Source organism: Neofelis nebulosa, chromosome 1 (genome assembly GCF_028018385.1).
Source record: "Neofelis nebulosa isolate mNeoNeb1 chromosome 1, mNeoNeb1.pri, whole genome shotgun sequence".
NCBI lineage: Eukaryota > Metazoa > Chordata > Mammalia > Carnivora > Felidae > Neofelis > Neofelis nebulosa.
Window position 1 is genome coordinate 58,526,719 of NC_080782.1, and position 19,009 is coordinate 58,545,727.

Sequence of the window (19,009 nt, forward strand, 5' to 3'; positions counted from 1 at the left end):
CCTCACTGGCTTTTCCCTCGTTCATTGTTCTCTCTCTCCTCCTGCCTTTGATGCACATACGTTGTCACATTCCATTGACTCTCTCCTCTTCTCTGTTCTTACACTCAAGCCTAGCGGTGCTTCCGCCAGGCAGCGGCAGCCTCTCCTGCGAGTTTTAGTCATGTGTGCAGCTCAGTTTGATCGAGCGTTCCTTTTCTGCCTTTTCACTCTTACAAAAGATTAAAAGGTGGCGTCACATTGCTCCCCTGTTCCTTCCCGCAGGAGGGACTTAAAAGGGACAACAAAAACTAATCACTTTCAATAAGCATTTTCTTGCTAGGGAAAAGGAAAAGAAAAAAAAAAAAGAAAGAAAAGAAAGAAAAGAAAGAAAGAAAGGGAGAGAGAAAAAAAAAAAGGCAGGGGGGTGGATTTAGCGGTGTAATTGGAGACCGGTGGTGAGGATTGGGGCGAGCTAGAGATGTTGCACGCTGCTAACAAGGGAAGGAAGCCTTCAGCTGAGACAGGTAAGAGCGCCCATCGGAGGGTTTGACCGAGTGGCTTAGTTAAATCTCTGTTTTCACCGTTTTGTAATTGAGAAAGGCATCTGCAGCAGAAGCTGATTTTTCAGTCGGCTTCCTTTTGTTTAACATAGAAAGTACCTGTATTAATTTTGATGAATTAGAGCATGCAGCAAATTCAATTGAAAATAGATTTGTATAGTAAATGCATTTATACTGAATGATTTCTCCTCCGTTTTATTTAAGGAGAGAGACGACAAAGATGATTTTGATCAGAATAGCACTTTGCATTATGTTAAATTCTAAACAGCTAACGGGGAAAAATAATAATCCAATTGATCCTGTTTTTGAACTCCGGGACTTAAACCCTGAGAGGGAGCTGGCATTTGAAATTTTTCTTCTAACTGAACTTCTGATGTGTTATAATAATTTTTCACTGGAGGTTTAAGCAAGGGTAGAGTTTATTTAAGTCTAGTTGCTGGGGTGTGTTTCGTTTGGATCTTGTCAGGCTGTATCTCCTTAACCTGTGTCAGGTTGATGTTTCATAAATGGAGATTAAGTGTTGTCCCAAATGAAATAGGAAGTTAAAACATCAGGTTAGGGCATGTTTTAGAAAAGGATCCAGTAAATAATTAGGATAACTGAATTATGACAGTTTGAAGTGGGAGTTAACTCTGGAGGTGCTGTTTGGTAAGCCTTCCTGGATTTTAAGCAGCTCAATAATGAAGGGGGCTAATTATCAGGTGCAAGTTGGAACTTTGCATTAGGACCCTAAATATAGAATACATGTGGACTTTCGCTGTAGGTGGCTTTTAGGAAGCTGTCCCTTTTGTGTGCTGTGAATGAGAGTTGTGGATTATATTTGATGGCATTTCTCCTTTAAAGAGCTTTGGGATGAAGCTTAAAAGGTTCACATCTATTTTAACATTGAACAAACACAAAATGCAATATACTGTAGCCTCCCGGTACTTGATTTTTATTACTGCTGCTGTTTTAAGGTTTTGATAATTTATTTTTAACCTCAATCTTCGTTGATTTTGTGTTCATTGCCTTTGCTACTAAAATTTATTGTTGGCATTTATGAACTGAGATTTGGGAATGCAAACAAACAAACAAAAAAAAAAGCAAGAGGAAAAAAACTAATTAGCCAGAGTTTTTATTTAAGGATAATAGAAATCCAAATTATATCCAGGTATTTAACCTAGGATGTTACCTAAAATATTTGAGTTAATTTTTTAGATAATTTTTTGGGGATGGGAAAATCTGAATATTAAAAGTCTGAAATTCTGTTAAATGCCTCTCCGGAATGAGATATAGAAAGGTGACTTTAATGCCTACACAAGGTTTGGTCCTAGAAGGAGCTGCTAAACTGTGGCATTGTTGAAGCCAGCAACCATGAATGAGAGGATATTGTATGTATATATTTTGTGATAAGATTTTTTTTCTTCCTGAGTTTCCAAACTGGACTTGCTCCTCAGCACCTTACTTTGGCATGTCTTGTGTTTGCCAGACCATCTAATGGCATTTTGTGGGTGCAGCACGTGAATCCAATTTTACGAGTACACATCAGGAGCTGCTGAATTTTGGGGAGTGGAGACCAAACAGACGATGGGTCTCATCAGACTTCATCACGGAGAGATAGTCAACAGAAGTTCTGAAGGAAGACCCCTCATACAGGTGTGGGGAAACTTCATTTTTCCATCATGGTGAAAAGAGCAGAGAAAGATGTGGCGAGGGGAAAAAGAAACTGCTGTAGCATGTTTGATGGAGTCATGCTGGTGGTAGCATAGTGAGTTTTTAAAATCACATCACCTGTACCTTTCTTTTTTCAACTTAAGAAACTTTGCAGAATCTTGAAGTAGTTCCTCTCAAATTCAGTCCATGTCTCGACATAGCTTTCTCTCATAAAATCTTTTCTCTGACTCCCGCTTTACCCAACTATTCAGTGTTACGCTGTCACTGATGATGATGATTGTTTCCTAAATAAGTGGCAAGTGTTAAGAAGATGGGCCCGGAGAAATATGTTGTCTGCATCATCTATGTGTTTTAATTTTGTTTATGAAAATTACTTCTTCAAGGTGAGGAGATGACAAATTTGAAGTTGTAGCTTGGCTGTCTGTGCCCGTGAACCACTGCCCTTCTGCCTTTTCAGCAGAGGTAAAGTGGGCAGAAACAATTCAGTTGTAAACTGGATGGTAGTTCAGCATGAACTTTTTAAGCAGATGGTAACCAAAACTATCCTTACTCAAACTATCTGATTCATATAAATAGCATTTTTCTGACTTTTCCAGTAGATGTTGCTGGAGAGCAAAGAAAAGATCATTTTTTACAGGAAAAAAAGAAATGCAGTAGACTTATAAAAGCCAACAAAAAAGAGTCTTCTCCTCAAACTCCGCTGATAGCATTTTGCATAATTTGCTAATTAATGAATAATATTGAATCATTACCTTTTATGATGTTCTATAGAAAGCTATTAAAACTTGAGTTGGATTTTAAAATTATGAGATTGTTCTCTTTAGTCCCTATATATAATGTCTGTTTGCTGTTTTCCGTTTTTAAAAAATCAAGTTAACTGCACATTACTATTCAGAACATTTCATCCCTGAATGCTAAAACCCTTTAACATGCAAATATGATGTCAGAGGAAGAACTGAAATAGAATACTCTGAGAAGAGTAATGATCAAACGCATTATAAAAATATGCACCAGTTGCCAACATGTAATGAAATATTAAGAAATTAAAAGCATGCAACCTCTAAAGTAATAGAATTTCATTGCTCTGAGACTGTTTTCCCCCTGAATATTAAGTGCTTAATAGATCTATCCGTAAAAAAACAATCAAAAACCTACATGGTTTGTCACTGAAGTTCTTTCATTATATGATTTTGAAAAATTAGTCCAATAGGATTTTCCTTAGCCTAGCAAATGTAATTAACATTGGATATTGAGTGCCAGATTTCCAAAACAAAAGCCACAAAACTGGATGGAGAAAACAGGAATGCAGAGAGCAAACATCAGCACTACAAGCTGAGGGGACCCTACTCTGCTGGTAATCACTTTGATAAAATGACAAAGATGTCCCAGAGGAGCCTGGGATTCTAGTACCCAGAGAGGAACAGATGCGATTTCAGGCAGCCAGTGACCTCTATCTGTGGGAATATTTATTTTTGGAAATGTTCAATTAACCAATTGCAATGATCAAAGAGAAGTGTGTGTGTATGTGTGTGTATACTTTGTGTATGTGTGTAAATGTATATGTATATATATATATATATATATATATATATATATATATATATATATATTCTTTTCCCCCAAGGCAAGAGGAGCCTTGGAGACTACAAAAGCACATTCAGATAGGACAGGGGTACAACCTGTGTGGTGAAGCTTCAGTGTTTCTTACTCTCAGTCCGAGCTCTTTTCTGGTGGATTTTTCTTTTACATTGAAGCCCTTCTTTGTCAGTTTTCATTCCTGAGGTATGAAATGCTCCAGAGGATGTTTTGATTTAACATGCATTCATTTCTCTTTTCTGGGAGAAAAAGAGCTTATATTTAGAAGGCATGGGTGTCCACTACTCCTATTTTATAATTAGCACTGTAAGTCCACTGGGTAGGAATAAGGAATGGTCCTTTTTTTTTTTTTTGGTTATTTTGCTTTGATTCAAATACATTTTTGTGCTCGACCCATAGTGGTTATTTATTTTATTTTTTTATTTTTTGTACTTAAATAAGAAAATCTTTAAAATTCAATGGGAGATTTTCTTTTTCTGGTTTGTTTGCTGTTCACTTTTGGTGTTCTCTGTTTTCATTATAGCTGTCAAGCACTGACTATGCCCAAAGCACCCTGAGTTAAATGTCCCAAGTAGTACCTCTAACAACAACAACAACAACAACAACAACAACAAATGTCTGTCTTTTCAGTGAGAACCTTAGGAAGACAAAAGATGTGAACCATACCTGGAGAATTGCCTAGTGAGTTAAAGTGTGCTCAGTTCTAACTCCTTCCTTAAGAGAACAGAACAGAAAAGGTCACTGCAGGTTGAGGGGATACTGAGGGTGGTAGACTTTGAAACAGGAGTGAAAGGTGAAAATACAAAATAATCCTGATGAGCAAAGTGAGGGGTCAGGTGGGACAGAACACCAAAAAGAATGAGTAATGGCAATATGATAGAGAGCCCTGAATGGCAGGTCAAGGTATTTAATAGCCACTCAAAAGATGGGATCTGAAAGCTTCTAAATGCCTATCCTATTGTGGCTGAGGAAGCTATTGTCACTAGTGAGATATTGCCTTACTTTTTAGGAGCATTGTTGAAAAAATAGTGAGAACCCTTTGTCTAGAGGCCAGAAACCAGTGACTTCTCTATTGCATTAGCCTAGACCAAGGTGGTAAGGTTGAGAAACAATGTTGAGGGGAGGGAGAGTGGTTCTGAGAAATGCCTCCCTATTGTAATTATTGCAATTTCTTGTATGTACTATAGATGTCAATGGCCTCATTAGGCAGGGATTTTGTGTATATGCATTTGTTTTCATAAGAAAAACCTCCACTATTTGTCAGAGATGTGACCTGTAAGTTAGAAGGTGTGATATTCTCTGCATACTATCTGTATATAATCAATTAATGTTATGTTCACCTCCTGTTTTCTGACATTGATTAGGATGGATTTTTATGATCTTTAAGGGTTTTCATCTCTCTGAGAAAGGTTTTCATCTTTCTCAGAAGGTATATACTTCATTTTTTTTGAAATTAATTACCTCTCTGAATTGTCTGTGTGTCAGTCACTTCCTATAAACCCTGACTAACTTACCTTAAACTCTTAGATGTATAGTGTATTTGACTGACAAACTCAGCTGTGGAGACTCCCCTAACTATATAATGAAAGTGTGTATGTTAACATACAAGATGTTTTCTTCCATCCAGTCAACTTCATAATGAAAAGGAGCAGAAATAATTATTAGCACAGTTAAGTAAGAGGAGTGCCACCCTTTTCCTCAGAAATTGATTTAACCAGCCTATTCAGGTGAACAGGGTTACCAACATCACCTTGGAACCAAGCTATAGATGATTGCTTCGCCTTGTCCTCCAACCACTTTAATCTAATTTGTTCCATTTACTTCTCTAAGCTTTTTATCTTCCCACCATTTTAATACCATCAGAGATGGGGGCTGCCCATGACATTCACACTTGACATTATCAAACACAAAAGGCATCACTCATGCACTTGACTGCATTACAATGCAAGGGAAAAAAATAGATCCCAAAGGCTTAGAAATTATTGTTTCGTACCTTGAATGTAGCTGTTTGTTTTTTGTTGTTGTTGTTTTTCTGTTTCCACCAGTCTGCCTCATTTGACTGTTTTTGCTTTTGTGTGTTTTCAAAGAGTTCTGAAAACCCTAGAAAAATCAGCACTCATAATCTATAACACACACACCCTTATGTTCACTAATGGAAATTTACAACTCTATTATTAAGTGTTATTTGCTAGGCATCAACCACATTTTGATGCAGTACCGAAGTTGAGCCTTGCGTTTGAGCTATTTTTTCACCCGTTGACTTCAGTTCTTCTGATAGACAGCTGTGGACAAGCCTTTTCCCAACTCACACATCTGTGGTTATTGCAGTAACTCCATTATTGCTGTGTAGACCAAAAATCTATTGAATCTATAGCAGTCCTGTTTTTGTTTACCCATGAAATCTGTGTGTGTGTTAGGATTGGGGAGGGATTCTTAAAGTTAATATAAATTTATTTGTACTTCCCTTTTCTTACTATTCTGAACCTTCTATTCAAAGACAATTGCCTCCTTGCACCTCATATGCGTGACAACATTTGTGAGTTGGTCAAATAGTGTTATCAGGTTGCAGTGAATTGCTTCAGTAGTATTACATCATGCATCGGGATTGCGTGCGCTGTAAAGCTCTGTAAAACAGCCAGCTACATGGTATCCTACAGGTTTAATATAGTTCTGCAGCCTTGTACTTGGGAAGGATTTCTGTAATTGGAGACAATCTAGCAAGGGGAACTTTTTAAGCCATTGGAGGCCAAAATACAAGTTTTTGAGAAATGTGACTTTATAGGCTTGAAACTGAATGGATTACAAATTTCTCTTAACTGGACAGAATCATAATTGCATGTATAGTACAGTCCTGATTATCCAGGGTTTGAATTTCCAGCATGGGGATTATCCAGATTTCTTCTCTGACTCCCCTGTCTTTTCTCTAACTACCTGACATGAATCATTTCTCTAATCATTGGCACCTCTGCTGATGGTATGGAGGGCATATTTGAGCAGCAAAATCCAAACCAGTGAATTATCTTTCAGAAGACCTAATTATGTAAAAAGTCTGAGTGGATAGGTTTTTAAAGCTATTCACTGAAATTTAAATCCACTAAAATTTACAATTATTCACTGACTAAATCTCAATGTTGGTGCCCCTCTTTCTATTTATTTTACTCTCATGTTTAAGAGGCAAAAAAAGTAAATCGACCTGCCTGAATGATGTGAAGTAATTGGTTTCATTGTTCTGGCTTATGTCATTCCCCTCACTTACTATCCAGACCAACTACTTACCATTTTGAATTAACTAGTTGGATATTGTGCCTAGTTGGCATTTTATAAGGCCACTTGGATCACACAAGTATACCTTGTGCAGGTTATCAGGGTTCTGATTAGCATATTACTCCAGTATTAAGTGCAAAAGTAGATTATTGATACCCAAACCCCACTGAGTTAATCTCCAACACCAGTTCTAACCCATTTCCATCATCAGTTCACTGCCTTGAAGAACTATTTATATTTAGGATTTGCGCCCCCTGTATGTCGTCAAAGTCCCAGAGGACTTCAAAGACTTTAAAGCCTCTTAGACACCAGAATTAGGCTCAAATGGTAAAAGTATAGGAAGTGTGACTGGCTTTTCCAGAGAGGTTGTAATCATGGAATAGGTATGGACATTACCAGCCACTTTCCAGGTTTGCAGAACAGGACACAGGATTCCACCTACTGGATATTGCTACAGGATCAGAATTTGATTTCCTCTCCTTTTCTTATACATCAGTTGTGGCTTGGACATTTTCAGAATCTTGTAGTCGTATCTGCCACTTTGTAACAATGTCTTAGTAAATAATCTACTCTTCTCTTATACTACCCTTATTTGACAAACATTTCTATAAATAACTGGTTGCTCTTTAAGATGCCTAATAAAACTTGGTAAGATGTTTCTGTTTCTAAATCTATTCTATAATATAAGTGATAAAATATATACTATCTAATATATTTAGCACAAATATACTAAATGGCAAAAAAAGGTTATAACTCTCTTAATACTAAAAATAGTGTCACCAGATTAAAATTGAGTGTATTAGAAAGAAATTTACTTCGAGTTTTTAAATGCTGAGGTGTTATTGATGATGTAGTGTAATGACCAATGGTTTTCCACCCATATATAAATAGAATTTGAACAGTAATATAGTACGCAGTACTGAAAGTGGAAAACTTTGATGACTATTAGAAAAATAATTGACAAATCTAGTCATGAGTTCCGTGTATATAGGAAATGCCTCATCCTTTTTATGTGTGTGCACGTTTATATGCACATACATGCATGCATATGTTTCCTGTCTATATGTGGGTACTTTAAAAAAAAATTTTAATGTTTATTTTTGAGAGAGAGAGAGAGAAAGAGTGAAAGCAAGCATGAGTTGGAGAGGAGCAGAGAGAGAGGGAGACAGAGAATTTGAAGCAGGCTTTGCACTGTCTGAGCAAAGCCTGACGTGGGGCTTGAATCCATGTACCATGAGATTATGCCCTAAGCCAAAGTCGGATGCTCAACCCACTGAGCCACCCAGGTGCCCCTATATGTGCATACTTCTATCTCTATCTCTGTAACAGTATCTATATCAATATCTTTATCTACTATATTAATATTTAAAGGTAGATAATGGGTATATTCCTAGTAAGATAAAGTGTGGCCGTATGCCTGGTAAGATACTGTATTTTTCTCCAGGTGACAGTATTAATTTCCCGCAATCTGATGTTCAGTGTGCTAGGCAGCAGGATGCCAGATGAACCAGACATAACTCTTAAGGAGTTCATGATCTAGTCCTGAATTAGAAATTATTTTAATGTTGAATGCTTCACTTATGAATATATTTAACAATTGGAAACAAAGAGAAAAAAATTCAAAGGTTACAAAGCCATCTGAGCTCTCACTAGATACATCTAAATTTGATATGCTTTGTGGGGTCAGGAGGAAGACTGGAAAAGAAATACAAGTATGATTTGGGGGAAGGGTATCCTTGCATGAAGTGATCTAGTCTCAACTAAAAGAAAATTTGGCTTTATGGGAAAGCCAGGCTGGTGTGCCTGAATGCTGTGTTACTTCCTACTGCTGGAAAGTCACAGAATAAAGATGGGATTAGTTTGTTTAAAATTCACTTTTCTTTGAGTTCTATACTAGTGAGAACATAGAGAAAGAGCTATCAACATGCTTACTATTAAACATATACACCTAAAGGTCTTGTTTGAAAATGTATGTAAATAATATGTGCATATTTTTCTAAAATGAAATGGGCTTATATGGTTAAGATCATTTTATTCTCAAGGTGCCTGGGTGACTCAGTCGGTTAAGCATCTGACTCTTAATTTCAGCTCAGGTGATAATCTCCTGGTTCTTGAGATCGAGCCCTGCATCCGGCTCTATGCTGATAGCACAGCCTGCTTGAGATTCTTTCTCTTCCTCTCTCTCTGCCCTTCCTCAGCTCCCATGCAACTCTCTCTCTCTCTCACTCTCTCTCTCTCTCTCTTTCTCAAATAAATAAATAAACATCTTTAAAAAGATCCTTCTTTCCCTCAGTCTATATGACATTTATTATGTATATGTTGTATGTGTTTATAAACACGTATTGTATGTGATTTATATACACACACCTATAGTCTCTAGAGGTCAGTAGAATATAGGAAATGGGCAAACATTCACATCTAGATGAGACCTTGAGATTCTAGAGACCATTTTTCAAATGGCAAAATGATAATAGTCTACTAATGACATTAGGAACCAAAATCATTAATCAGTGTTAACAAAAAAGTCATGTCATTCTTGTTCCTGAAATGAATCTAATCTATTTGTTTTAAGCAAATTTCAGATAAATGAACATTTACATGGCAAGAGCCTTGACAGAAACTCAAGTTATAATTACTTAACTCTGGTTTATTATGAGATGGTGATTCTCTTGAACCCTTTTTTGAAGATATTTTAATGTTACCAGAGCCAAATGGTAGATTGTTTCCAAACATTTGACTATTACATCCAAAACCTATTTCTATTTTAGCTGTCAATTCAGTTTTCTCAACTCTTACAAATGAATGACTTGATGATTTATATGTTGCAGTTCTGTTTGTTCTTATGAACTAAATGTCCCTGATGTTGGAAAATGTATTAGAAACTTGTGATTTATTTTATATATAAAGCTAAAAATGTTGACCGCTCAGCAAATTGCTGCACAGTTGAGCATGTTTATCAAGTTTTTCTCTAGAAAAGTCATGCACAAAAAAGTGTAAAAAATAGTGGCATGTAGCTATGAACTCTCTGACAATAGAGAGAAAACAGCACAGTTGGGCTTCAGATATCCTCTGAATTTGAGAAAAAAAATGATTACCATTTATTTAAGTTGAGGTTGCATGATGTTGATCTTAATATGTCTTGCACACATTAATATCACTCACCCTGGGAACTAATTTATCAATAACATAATCCCATATTTGTCTATTTACACCCTAGTGGATTGCATTTTAAGGGTGGTTTCCTCCATGCTAAATCCTAATCCAGGGTTGCGAACACAAATGCCTAGAGGGGAGCTGTTAGAAATAAGACAGGAGGAAGTGATGGAGGGCGCTGAGGGCAGTACAATTTTAAATACATACACATACACTCAGCAAACCTGTGCTGCCTGAATAAACAAACAGACAAACCTACCAAGCATTTTTGGAGAGTGATCTTGTGGAGTATTTAAACGAATGTTAGGCTAGAGTGGCTTCAGTCATCACCAAGAGATAATTGATAAATATTGATAGAGTGCTTCCAATGGAGAGTCTACTTATTTTGCTGCCACATTATTCAATGAGAAAGATACAATGATTTCCTGTCCTCAAGGAGTTTACAGTGTAATTGGGTGCCTCCCATGCATCAGCTCCCCTGCCTCCGTGCCCTGACATCTCCTCTCTCAAACTCCTACATTCTCTGTTCATCCCTTTCAGTTCTTCCAGTTTTCATAACTGTGTCTTTGCAAATGCTCATCCTCTTCTCTTCTTTCAACATTCCAGCGTGCCCCTGGCTGGCTTCTATTCATCTTTTAGGTCTCAGTTTAAATTCTGCTTCCTCCCAGAAGTTTTCTTGGACTACTATTCCCTAAATCTAAATTAGGAGCTCCCTCTGTGACTCTCTAACAATGTATTTCCTTTATTATAACACTGTTCACAATTTATAAAACTCCCAGTTTTCCCATTTCCACATAAGCCTTTAGACTCAGTGGGGACAGGAACCTTGTACTAGCTTGTGCGCTGACGAATTATGATGCCTACATATCAGATATGTAGCAGCACAAAGCTTATTTAAGTTGTAACTCTTGAGTGAGTGTTTAAAAGCATAAACAATCATAATGCATGGATAAAGTAAAAAAAAAAAAAAAAGATACCACATCTTTCAAGAGACTGAGAAGATTAACATCCTTGCTTGGACTCAAGTCTGACTCAAGGACAAGTTTAAAGTAATCTTAGGTGTCACCCGCCCGCTACCTCTCCTTACCTTCCTTGAAATTGATCCAAGTCCATAAGTAGTAGAACAGAGCCATCCTCTTTATTAGATGGGGTTGTACACTTTTTAGTTGTGTTTGTCTCCTTAGTCTGTGGGGATGTTACTTATAACAGATGGTAGACTTGTTCTAATTAAGCCTAAAAGTGGTGACTCCCCTCTGTACTCTAGTGATTGGTTTCAAGATATGGAACCTTGGCTATCAGAACTACTTAAAAAGAGCATGGACTCTGAGTGCTATGAATACAGATAGAGTGGAGATTCAGAAATTATAATACAGAATAAATATATATTGATTTGTTTTTAGGTGTGTCTGGGGGACCAAGGTCATTTTATGTGAGGATCTTTTCCCCAAAAATCATACTTCTCTGCTGTCTTTTCCAACTCTTCTCCTTAAATGTTTCGGTAAGGTCTTTGGGTTCTCAGATTTGGTAAGTTGGAACTATTCCTGGTTCCTTGTAATTGAACAAACACCCTAGTAGCGCCAGTCTCCCTTTTAATACCCAGAGACCTATGTTTACATTTCCCAGACTCCCATACCGTCACTCTCCATCTATGGACACATTTCGATGACTGAGTAGCTTCTGGTGTGCGCAGTCATTGGCAGAGCACCCATTTCATTTCTATGTATTGTTTTTTGGCTGTTCAAGTTAAGCCACACCCTCAAAGTAGAAAATTATTTTCATAATACCCCAAAATATGGTTAAGAGTAAGAGTCAATTTGGAAGTAAAGAGTGAACCAAACCTCAATCTTTTATGATTTTGACTCAGCTGCGTTCCAAGTATTACTACTTTTTTTTTTAAGTTTATTTATTTTGAGAGGTGGGGGAGAATGAGTGGGGGGAGGGGCAGAGAGAGAATGGGGGAGAGAGAGAGAGAGAGAGAGAGAGAGAGAGAGAGAGAGAGAGAGAGAATTCCAAGCAGGCTCCCCATTCTGCACTGAGCCCCATACAGGTCTGTGAGACCATGACTTGAGCCAAAATCAGGCATGTAACCGACTAAGCCACCCAGGTGCCCCATACAACCTTTTAATTCACAAATGTGTGATGAATTTGGTGAGAGGTATGAGGAATATGGTGGGAAGAGCATTCAGATATGGTATCTTCTCATTATTATTATTTTAAATTACCTTCTGCTTTTATCATCTAGCCCTGTGCTCACTGTTGTTTGTTTTTATTAGTGTCTAAAGGAGACAGTATTTTATTAAAAAATATATGAAATGGGATTCACTCCATACATGTATATGATTAGAGTTGCATTAAATAATAATATTGTTATTCAGAAAGAAAAATGGAGGTTTCAGGAAGAACTAAAGCATACCTGATGTAACATGGGGAGGGGGAGGGTAAGGGGACCTGGCTATTTTTCTATAGTTTGGTAATATTTTCTATCTTTTATTAGAGATTTTATTTTTTTATGTTCTGTCAGGAAGGTTAAAAAGGGGAACATGGGGAGATTAATAATAAATTATTTTCTTCATCTCTGGAGAACATTTAAGAGCTCATCAATCAAAATATTTTCCGAAAAATGCATTGTCTTTTTGTATTATATTAAAAAATCAGAAACCTTACAATGATCCTAGAATTTTTTTTTTTTTTTTGAGAGAGAGAGAGAGGGAGTGAGGGAGGGAGGGAGGGAGGGAGATGGATCATGTACCCCGGCCGGCTGCATGAGCAGGGGAGCGGCAGAGGGAGGGGAAGAGAGAAAGCAAATTTCAAGCAGACTCCATGCTCAGCATGGAGCGGGAAGTAGGATTTGATCTCACAACCATGAGCTCATGACTTGAGTTTAAATCAAGCGTGGGACACTTAAGCAACTGAGCCACTCAGGCATCCTAATCCTTGAAGTTCTTTAGACAACAAATTAATACAAATTTGAATCAAACAATAATAGTTTTCTGTGCACCTGACAATATGCCTGCTAAATGACTTGAGTAGACAACTGTAATACCTATTTTTGGAATATTTTACACACACTCCTGACCCCAGTTTTTGCCTCCGTGAAGATGATGTCAAAATGTCCATGCCTTTCTTACCTTTCTTTTCCTTCTCCAAAGAGTGTTCTGTTAAATCCCTCGTACATCTTTTGTAGAAAAATAAAACCAAAAATAGGTTATTTCTGGTTGAATGAGAAAATGTTTTTAGGAAAAAGGTAATTCTTTGAAAATTAGAACACACTTGCCATAAGAAAATGTTTTGTGGGGCGCCTGGGTGGCTCAGTCAGTTAAGCGTCCGACTTCAACTCAGGTCATGATCTCGCGGTCTGTGGGTTCGAGCCCTGCATCAGGCTCTGTGCTGACAGCTCAGAGCCTGGAGCCTGTTTCAGATTCTATGTCTCCCTCTTCCTCTGACCCTCCCCTGTTCATGCTCTCTCTGTCTCAAAAATAAATAAATGTTAAAGAAAGAAAATGTTTTGTTTGTAAAAATTGTAACTACCCCATAATAATCTGACTATCTCTCATTTCCAAATCATTCTGGAATGAGAAATCAGTATCAGAGTAAATATATATATATATATATATATTTCAATTTAGGTTGATGATTTTCCTTCACAAAAATATATAGACAGTTATAAAAACTACACCTTTCACTCTTAACTAGGGTTTATTTTGCAGTTTTGATAGTGCTTGTGGATTTGTTAATGTTAAATTGGTAATTGTTGATCTCTGAGGAGGGGTGCAACATCTTCAGTCTGAGCTTATTACAATGTAAAATATGGATTGCCTTTACCCTAATGGCCTCTGAATCCTATTACCATCCCATTAGAGAGTGTGGGATTTTCGTAATTCTGTTGTTGTTTCCAGTGGGCAGTGAATATAATGGGGTAGGGCAGGGGTTAATGCAATTCATCTCTTTTAATACTTGTAACTCCGAGTCCCTTATCACTCACTACGGTCTCATTGGGGTTTGTCCCCCCTTCTTTCTGTTATCTTTAAGGCCCAATATATTTTTTTAAGCCTCTCCCAACCAGAGGAGTTTGGAGAGAGTGGCGATTTTGTCATTTTTAAGTTTAAAAAGAATTTTGGCTATTAGCTTTTCTTCAAGTGAAGATAAATAAATAAGGTGGTGCGTCAGCTTATTGTGAAACAGGCTGTAGCTCAGAAAGGTTTTCAGTGACTGTCATTGTGCCAAGAATAGTATTGAAATAGCTCTTCAATCAAGATCATTTATAAGGCCCTTTGGAAGGAGAAGCATGAGACAAGCGGGTCGGATCAATGCCCGCTAGTGTTCTGGGTATAATGTTTCCATGTGCTCCTGGAGACAGCTGTGTCCTGGGTCCTAGTTGTGCTAGAGAGAGAAATTGGGAAAGATTTCAAAGTGATAGAAATTAGATTCCTTTAAAGAGAAGTTTATGAGCAATAGTTAATTCCCTACATATCAGACGTGCTCAGTAGATGTACATGTCTGATTATGTATCTCTGGTTTTATTCATGAAATTTGTTTTTAGCTAATACAGCTTTTTTCGGAATAAATATGAACATCAGATTATTTCTCAGTATGTCAAAACAAATTAGTTTCCCACAGTGATGCAGTGAAAGGTGTAACTATTTTCCCTTTTTATATGTCAGAAAGCATTACTGGGGCTGGGAAATTCCCACTTTTCTCCCCTTAGCCCATGAGTCCAGTGGTTTGCAAAAGTCTGGTTTAATGCACAAGCATGGTCACCTAGAGCTCCAGCACCCCCCTCTGCTGCCATTAATGAGAATCGCATGCTGAGATCCAAAGAGGCATCTCTGCTCAGAAAAAGGCAGGGAATGGCAGGAGGTGATCAGACCATTTCAATCTGTTGAAAGTGAGTGATATTCCCAGGGCTTATTGTTCACCTTCTCAGAGAATTAAGTTTCCATATGTTTCATCATAAATGGAATGAGTGTGCAACATAATTGCAACATGAAAATGTCTACTGGATGACATAGTCGAAAACTGGCATTTGGGGGGAAATTTCTACTTGTCTTCATATTCTAAATATCTTGATTGTCTACCTGGTTATAGCTAATAGCCTAAACCTGGTGGCAGCATTTAGATATGGTAGCTTGCTATAGAATAGTTTGCATATTTGTGGTGAATATCCATGCATTGAATTTCTCCTTAATTTGAGATATCACTTATCATATTTCTAGACAGACTGTGATAGTATATTTCTTTCCATCAATTGGGTGTGTTGAGTGAACTTCATTTTAGAAGGTAATTATGGAGCTACAGATACAATTAGTTTTCATCCCAGTGAATTGATACAAATAAGCATTGTTAAAGTATGTTATTTCCTTTTGATTCTTAGTTATGGATTACCTTTTCAAAACATTTTATTCCCACTATCACTTGAGAAGCTCAGACAAGGAAACAAAAATGATATAAAATCTACCATAGGTACCTAATAATGTAATAAAATTTTTTTAAAAGCACATGTGCATGAGACCATTTTAGAGAATTACTGAAACCATGGAAGAGACTTGTAAAACCTATGTAGAATTACTGGATATTTTATAAAGGACAATATAGGGGATGCTGGTTATTCAGCAAGTGGAGTTTGGACTTCTAGTTTTCATTATGCTGCTCCCATTTAATTTGTCTTATCTTTATGTCCTTGAAACTTTCCTTCAGATCTGCCAAGAAACATAAAAATCAGATGACACTAATGTTTCTCTCAATGAGGGAAGAATGTGTCATCTTTGCTATCTTTGTAAAGCTACGAACTTGTCATATGTTGTCTCTCTCCATGTTCCCTTAATGCATAATATACATATTTAACATTTGTTGAGTATCGGCAAATGAGTAATGAAATACAACTCTGTAAGACTCGGTGGTTTTGTTTTTGTTTTTGTTTTTTGTAATTGTTTTTGTTTTTGTATTTTAAAAACTAGTGTCCGAATTCAAAAGTAAATGTGAATTCTTGTATGGAAGACACAGGAAGGCTGAACACCACATGTTATACCATATTTCATCACTTGCTTTTTTGGAAGTACACTTTCCATTTGGACTCTCCAATAGACACTCCAAGTTTATGATAGCAATAATACTAAGCACATTTTATTTAAATGTGTATTTTCTAACTTTAAAAGTAGAGACTGGACTTTGTAGGAAATTTGGAAAATTCAGGAAAAAATTTAACATAATAACCAATAGTTTCACTCAAATCTGTCTTTTAAACCCATCGAGACAAATGAATATTTTTAAAATCAGGATTTTGTTTCATGCATTCATTGTCAGACTGTGGGAATTCTCTCATGAATCAAATAGCACTCTCTAAAACATATTAGTATTCTGCCAAAGTCTATGTCTTAAAATATTTCATGGCTTTAAAATATAACTTGTATTAATTTCGTAATTATAAAAATCTGATGAAATGTTTATTATAAAATAATTTGTAAAAATAAAGAAGTAAAAGTAAAATTATTTTACTAGAAAATGATAAACACTGCCAATCATTTAATGTGTGATTTTTTTAATCTTTTGGTCTATGTAATAAGTAGCAATAGTAATGATTTAAAACACTTATATATCACTTATTTCTGTTGAAGTTGCACACTTGATATTTTGATCTATTCACTTTCCACTGAATTTTCAGCTCGATTATATTTCTCTAAAACAATATCAGATTTTTCTCAATTTATAAGTACTCTTAATGTTTTTAAGATGTAGTAAACTTCTGCTTATTATATTCATTATTAATATTTTACCCCAGTAGCTTTTTTGCTGTTTTTTCATATGAAGATTTTTTAAATGTAGGAAGGTCTTCTTAATATTTTAGACATGTTGAATTGATTCTCAGCTATAAAAGAATCTCCATAATAAGTTTCCATAAATACATACTATTTTCTTTTAATTTAAGAAATAACTTTTTAATAACATTGAACTTTTTAGTCTATCTAAAAATTTGTGTATGTGTCACATGAGGATCTTTTATTTTTTCCCCAAAAAGTTCATCTATTACTAGAATTTTCATTTGTATTCTGTATTAAATGTCTTGTGCAGTAAAGTCTATTCAGGGCATTTGTGTGTATGTGTGTGTGTGTGTGTGTGTGTATTGCTCTATCAGATACATTTGTGTGTGTGTATATATGTGTGTGTGTGTGTGTGTGTGTGTGTGTATACATATGTTGCTCTATCAGATACACTTGTGTGTGTGTGTGTGTGTGTGTATATACATATATATTGCTCTATCAGATACACTTGTGTGTGTGTGTATAAGTATACACACACACACACATATGTTTTTTTGCACTGTTACTCCAACTGTTTATAAGTTTATAGTAAGTTTAATGTAACAGAGGAAGGCTCTCTTCCTTGTTTCTCTTTTCTTTAGATTATCTTTTATTCTTACTCATTTATTTTTCCAATAAATTATATCATTATGATATTAAAATTGTTAAACATTCATTTATATATTAAATTCATTTTAATACATTTTCATCTTGATTATTCAGTTGTATGTGTATACAGAAAATGGGGAAACAATACTATATTTGGCAATATTTTTCTCTTTAATTTGATAGTGTTTGTTTTTCCTTTTTTTTCTCCAACAAAACATTTTGTTCCTTTTGAGTATATGGGTTTGGTATTTTGACCCAATACTTTTGTGTCTTAATCAGGCCCTTTTTTCCTACAATTTCATTTAAAAAAAATTTCCCTATGCATTTGCATACAATGAGGCAGGAAATTTCCCCCACATTACCTTTCTGTTCTTCTTGAAAAAATAATGTATGTCTATTAAAAAAAAAGTGCTCATTATATTAGTCTACCTAGGGCCAAATCATGTTTTCTGAAACATAGTTGTACAAAATAAAACGTTGATCTAACATAGTTGGTCTTTACACATTGGTGTGTCAGCCTCTAAGCCATCTGAAGAGGTCTGATCGCTCAAGCTTCCCCAGGGTGGAATTTTATAAAATATAATCCATAGAAAATCAGTCTAATATGAAACCCTACTAAGAAAGTGTTCCTTGCTGGAATAAGTTTGAGAAATAATTTATATCATAGCCTTTTTCTGGCACTTCATAATAACTATTAACATATTAAAAGCCCTAATAAGTTCTACAATAAAAACTTCTTTGATTTATTTGAACCCAAGTTCTCCAAGATTTAATCAACAGCATAGAGGCTTTTTTTTTTTTCCTTTTGGAGAAGGGTGAGGTTATTCGATTTGGTGGTTTTTGTTTTGTTGTAGGTAAATGTCATACCTATTACCCAACCAGCTAACTTACACTGAGTATTCAAATCATCCAGGCATTCTTCCAACCAATTTCAATTTCCAGTGAGTCTTGTTGCTTGTAGGTTTAGAATGAGATAGTTCTACTCAGATCTTGGAGGCAGGTCTCAAAGCATTTCACTCACTGACCATTTAGTTAATGATCAGTACAAGTTGTGGCCACAGTAGGCAATATTATACAATCATCATATGTAGTAGCCTTATTCTACTTTGCAAAAGAAATTAAACTTTTGTATATCAATTTTTGTCTGTAAAATGGGGATAGTATCTTGCAGGAGGTTCTGAGCAGCAGCAATGCTGCATATAAAGCTCTTAATATGATTTCTACGCAGAGTAGCCACATATAAAGTTCTAGTTGGCATTACACTTAATAATAATTTACAAGAAAAGTGAGTAAGACGTATTCCCAGCTCTCAAACACCCTAACAGTGGTGCAATAAGAAGTAACAATTTCATAATGCTTTGTAATTTACATATATTTTAATGTGCACTGTTGAAAGGATAA

The 19,009-nt window shown here is 36.0% G+C and overlaps 1 protein-coding gene across 20 annotated transcripts in view; it reads left to right on the forward strand.

The window, feature by feature from the left end:
- TENM2 (teneurin transmembrane protein 2) overlaps positions 1 to 19,009 on the forward strand; it is a 1,977,383-nt gene that overhangs the window by 1,310,730 nt on the left and 647,644 nt on the right. Inside the window, exons 1-2 of one of the 20 annotated variants that reach the window (XM_058722830.1) lie at positions 401 to 503; positions 2,008 to 2,174. The exons of 17 other annotated variants lie outside the window; for them this stretch is intronic. Coding sequence is in view for 2 of the 3 variants with exons in the window: in XM_058722860.1 (XP_058578843.1) it covers positions 458 to 503 (46 nt within the window). In the remaining variant the exon portion in view is untranslated. Of the gene's footprint in view, positions 1 to 356; positions 504 to 2,007; positions 2,175 to 19,009 lie in introns of those variants that run through there. 2 more of the 20 variants (XM_058722860.1, XM_058722812.1) reach the window with 2 other exon arrangements.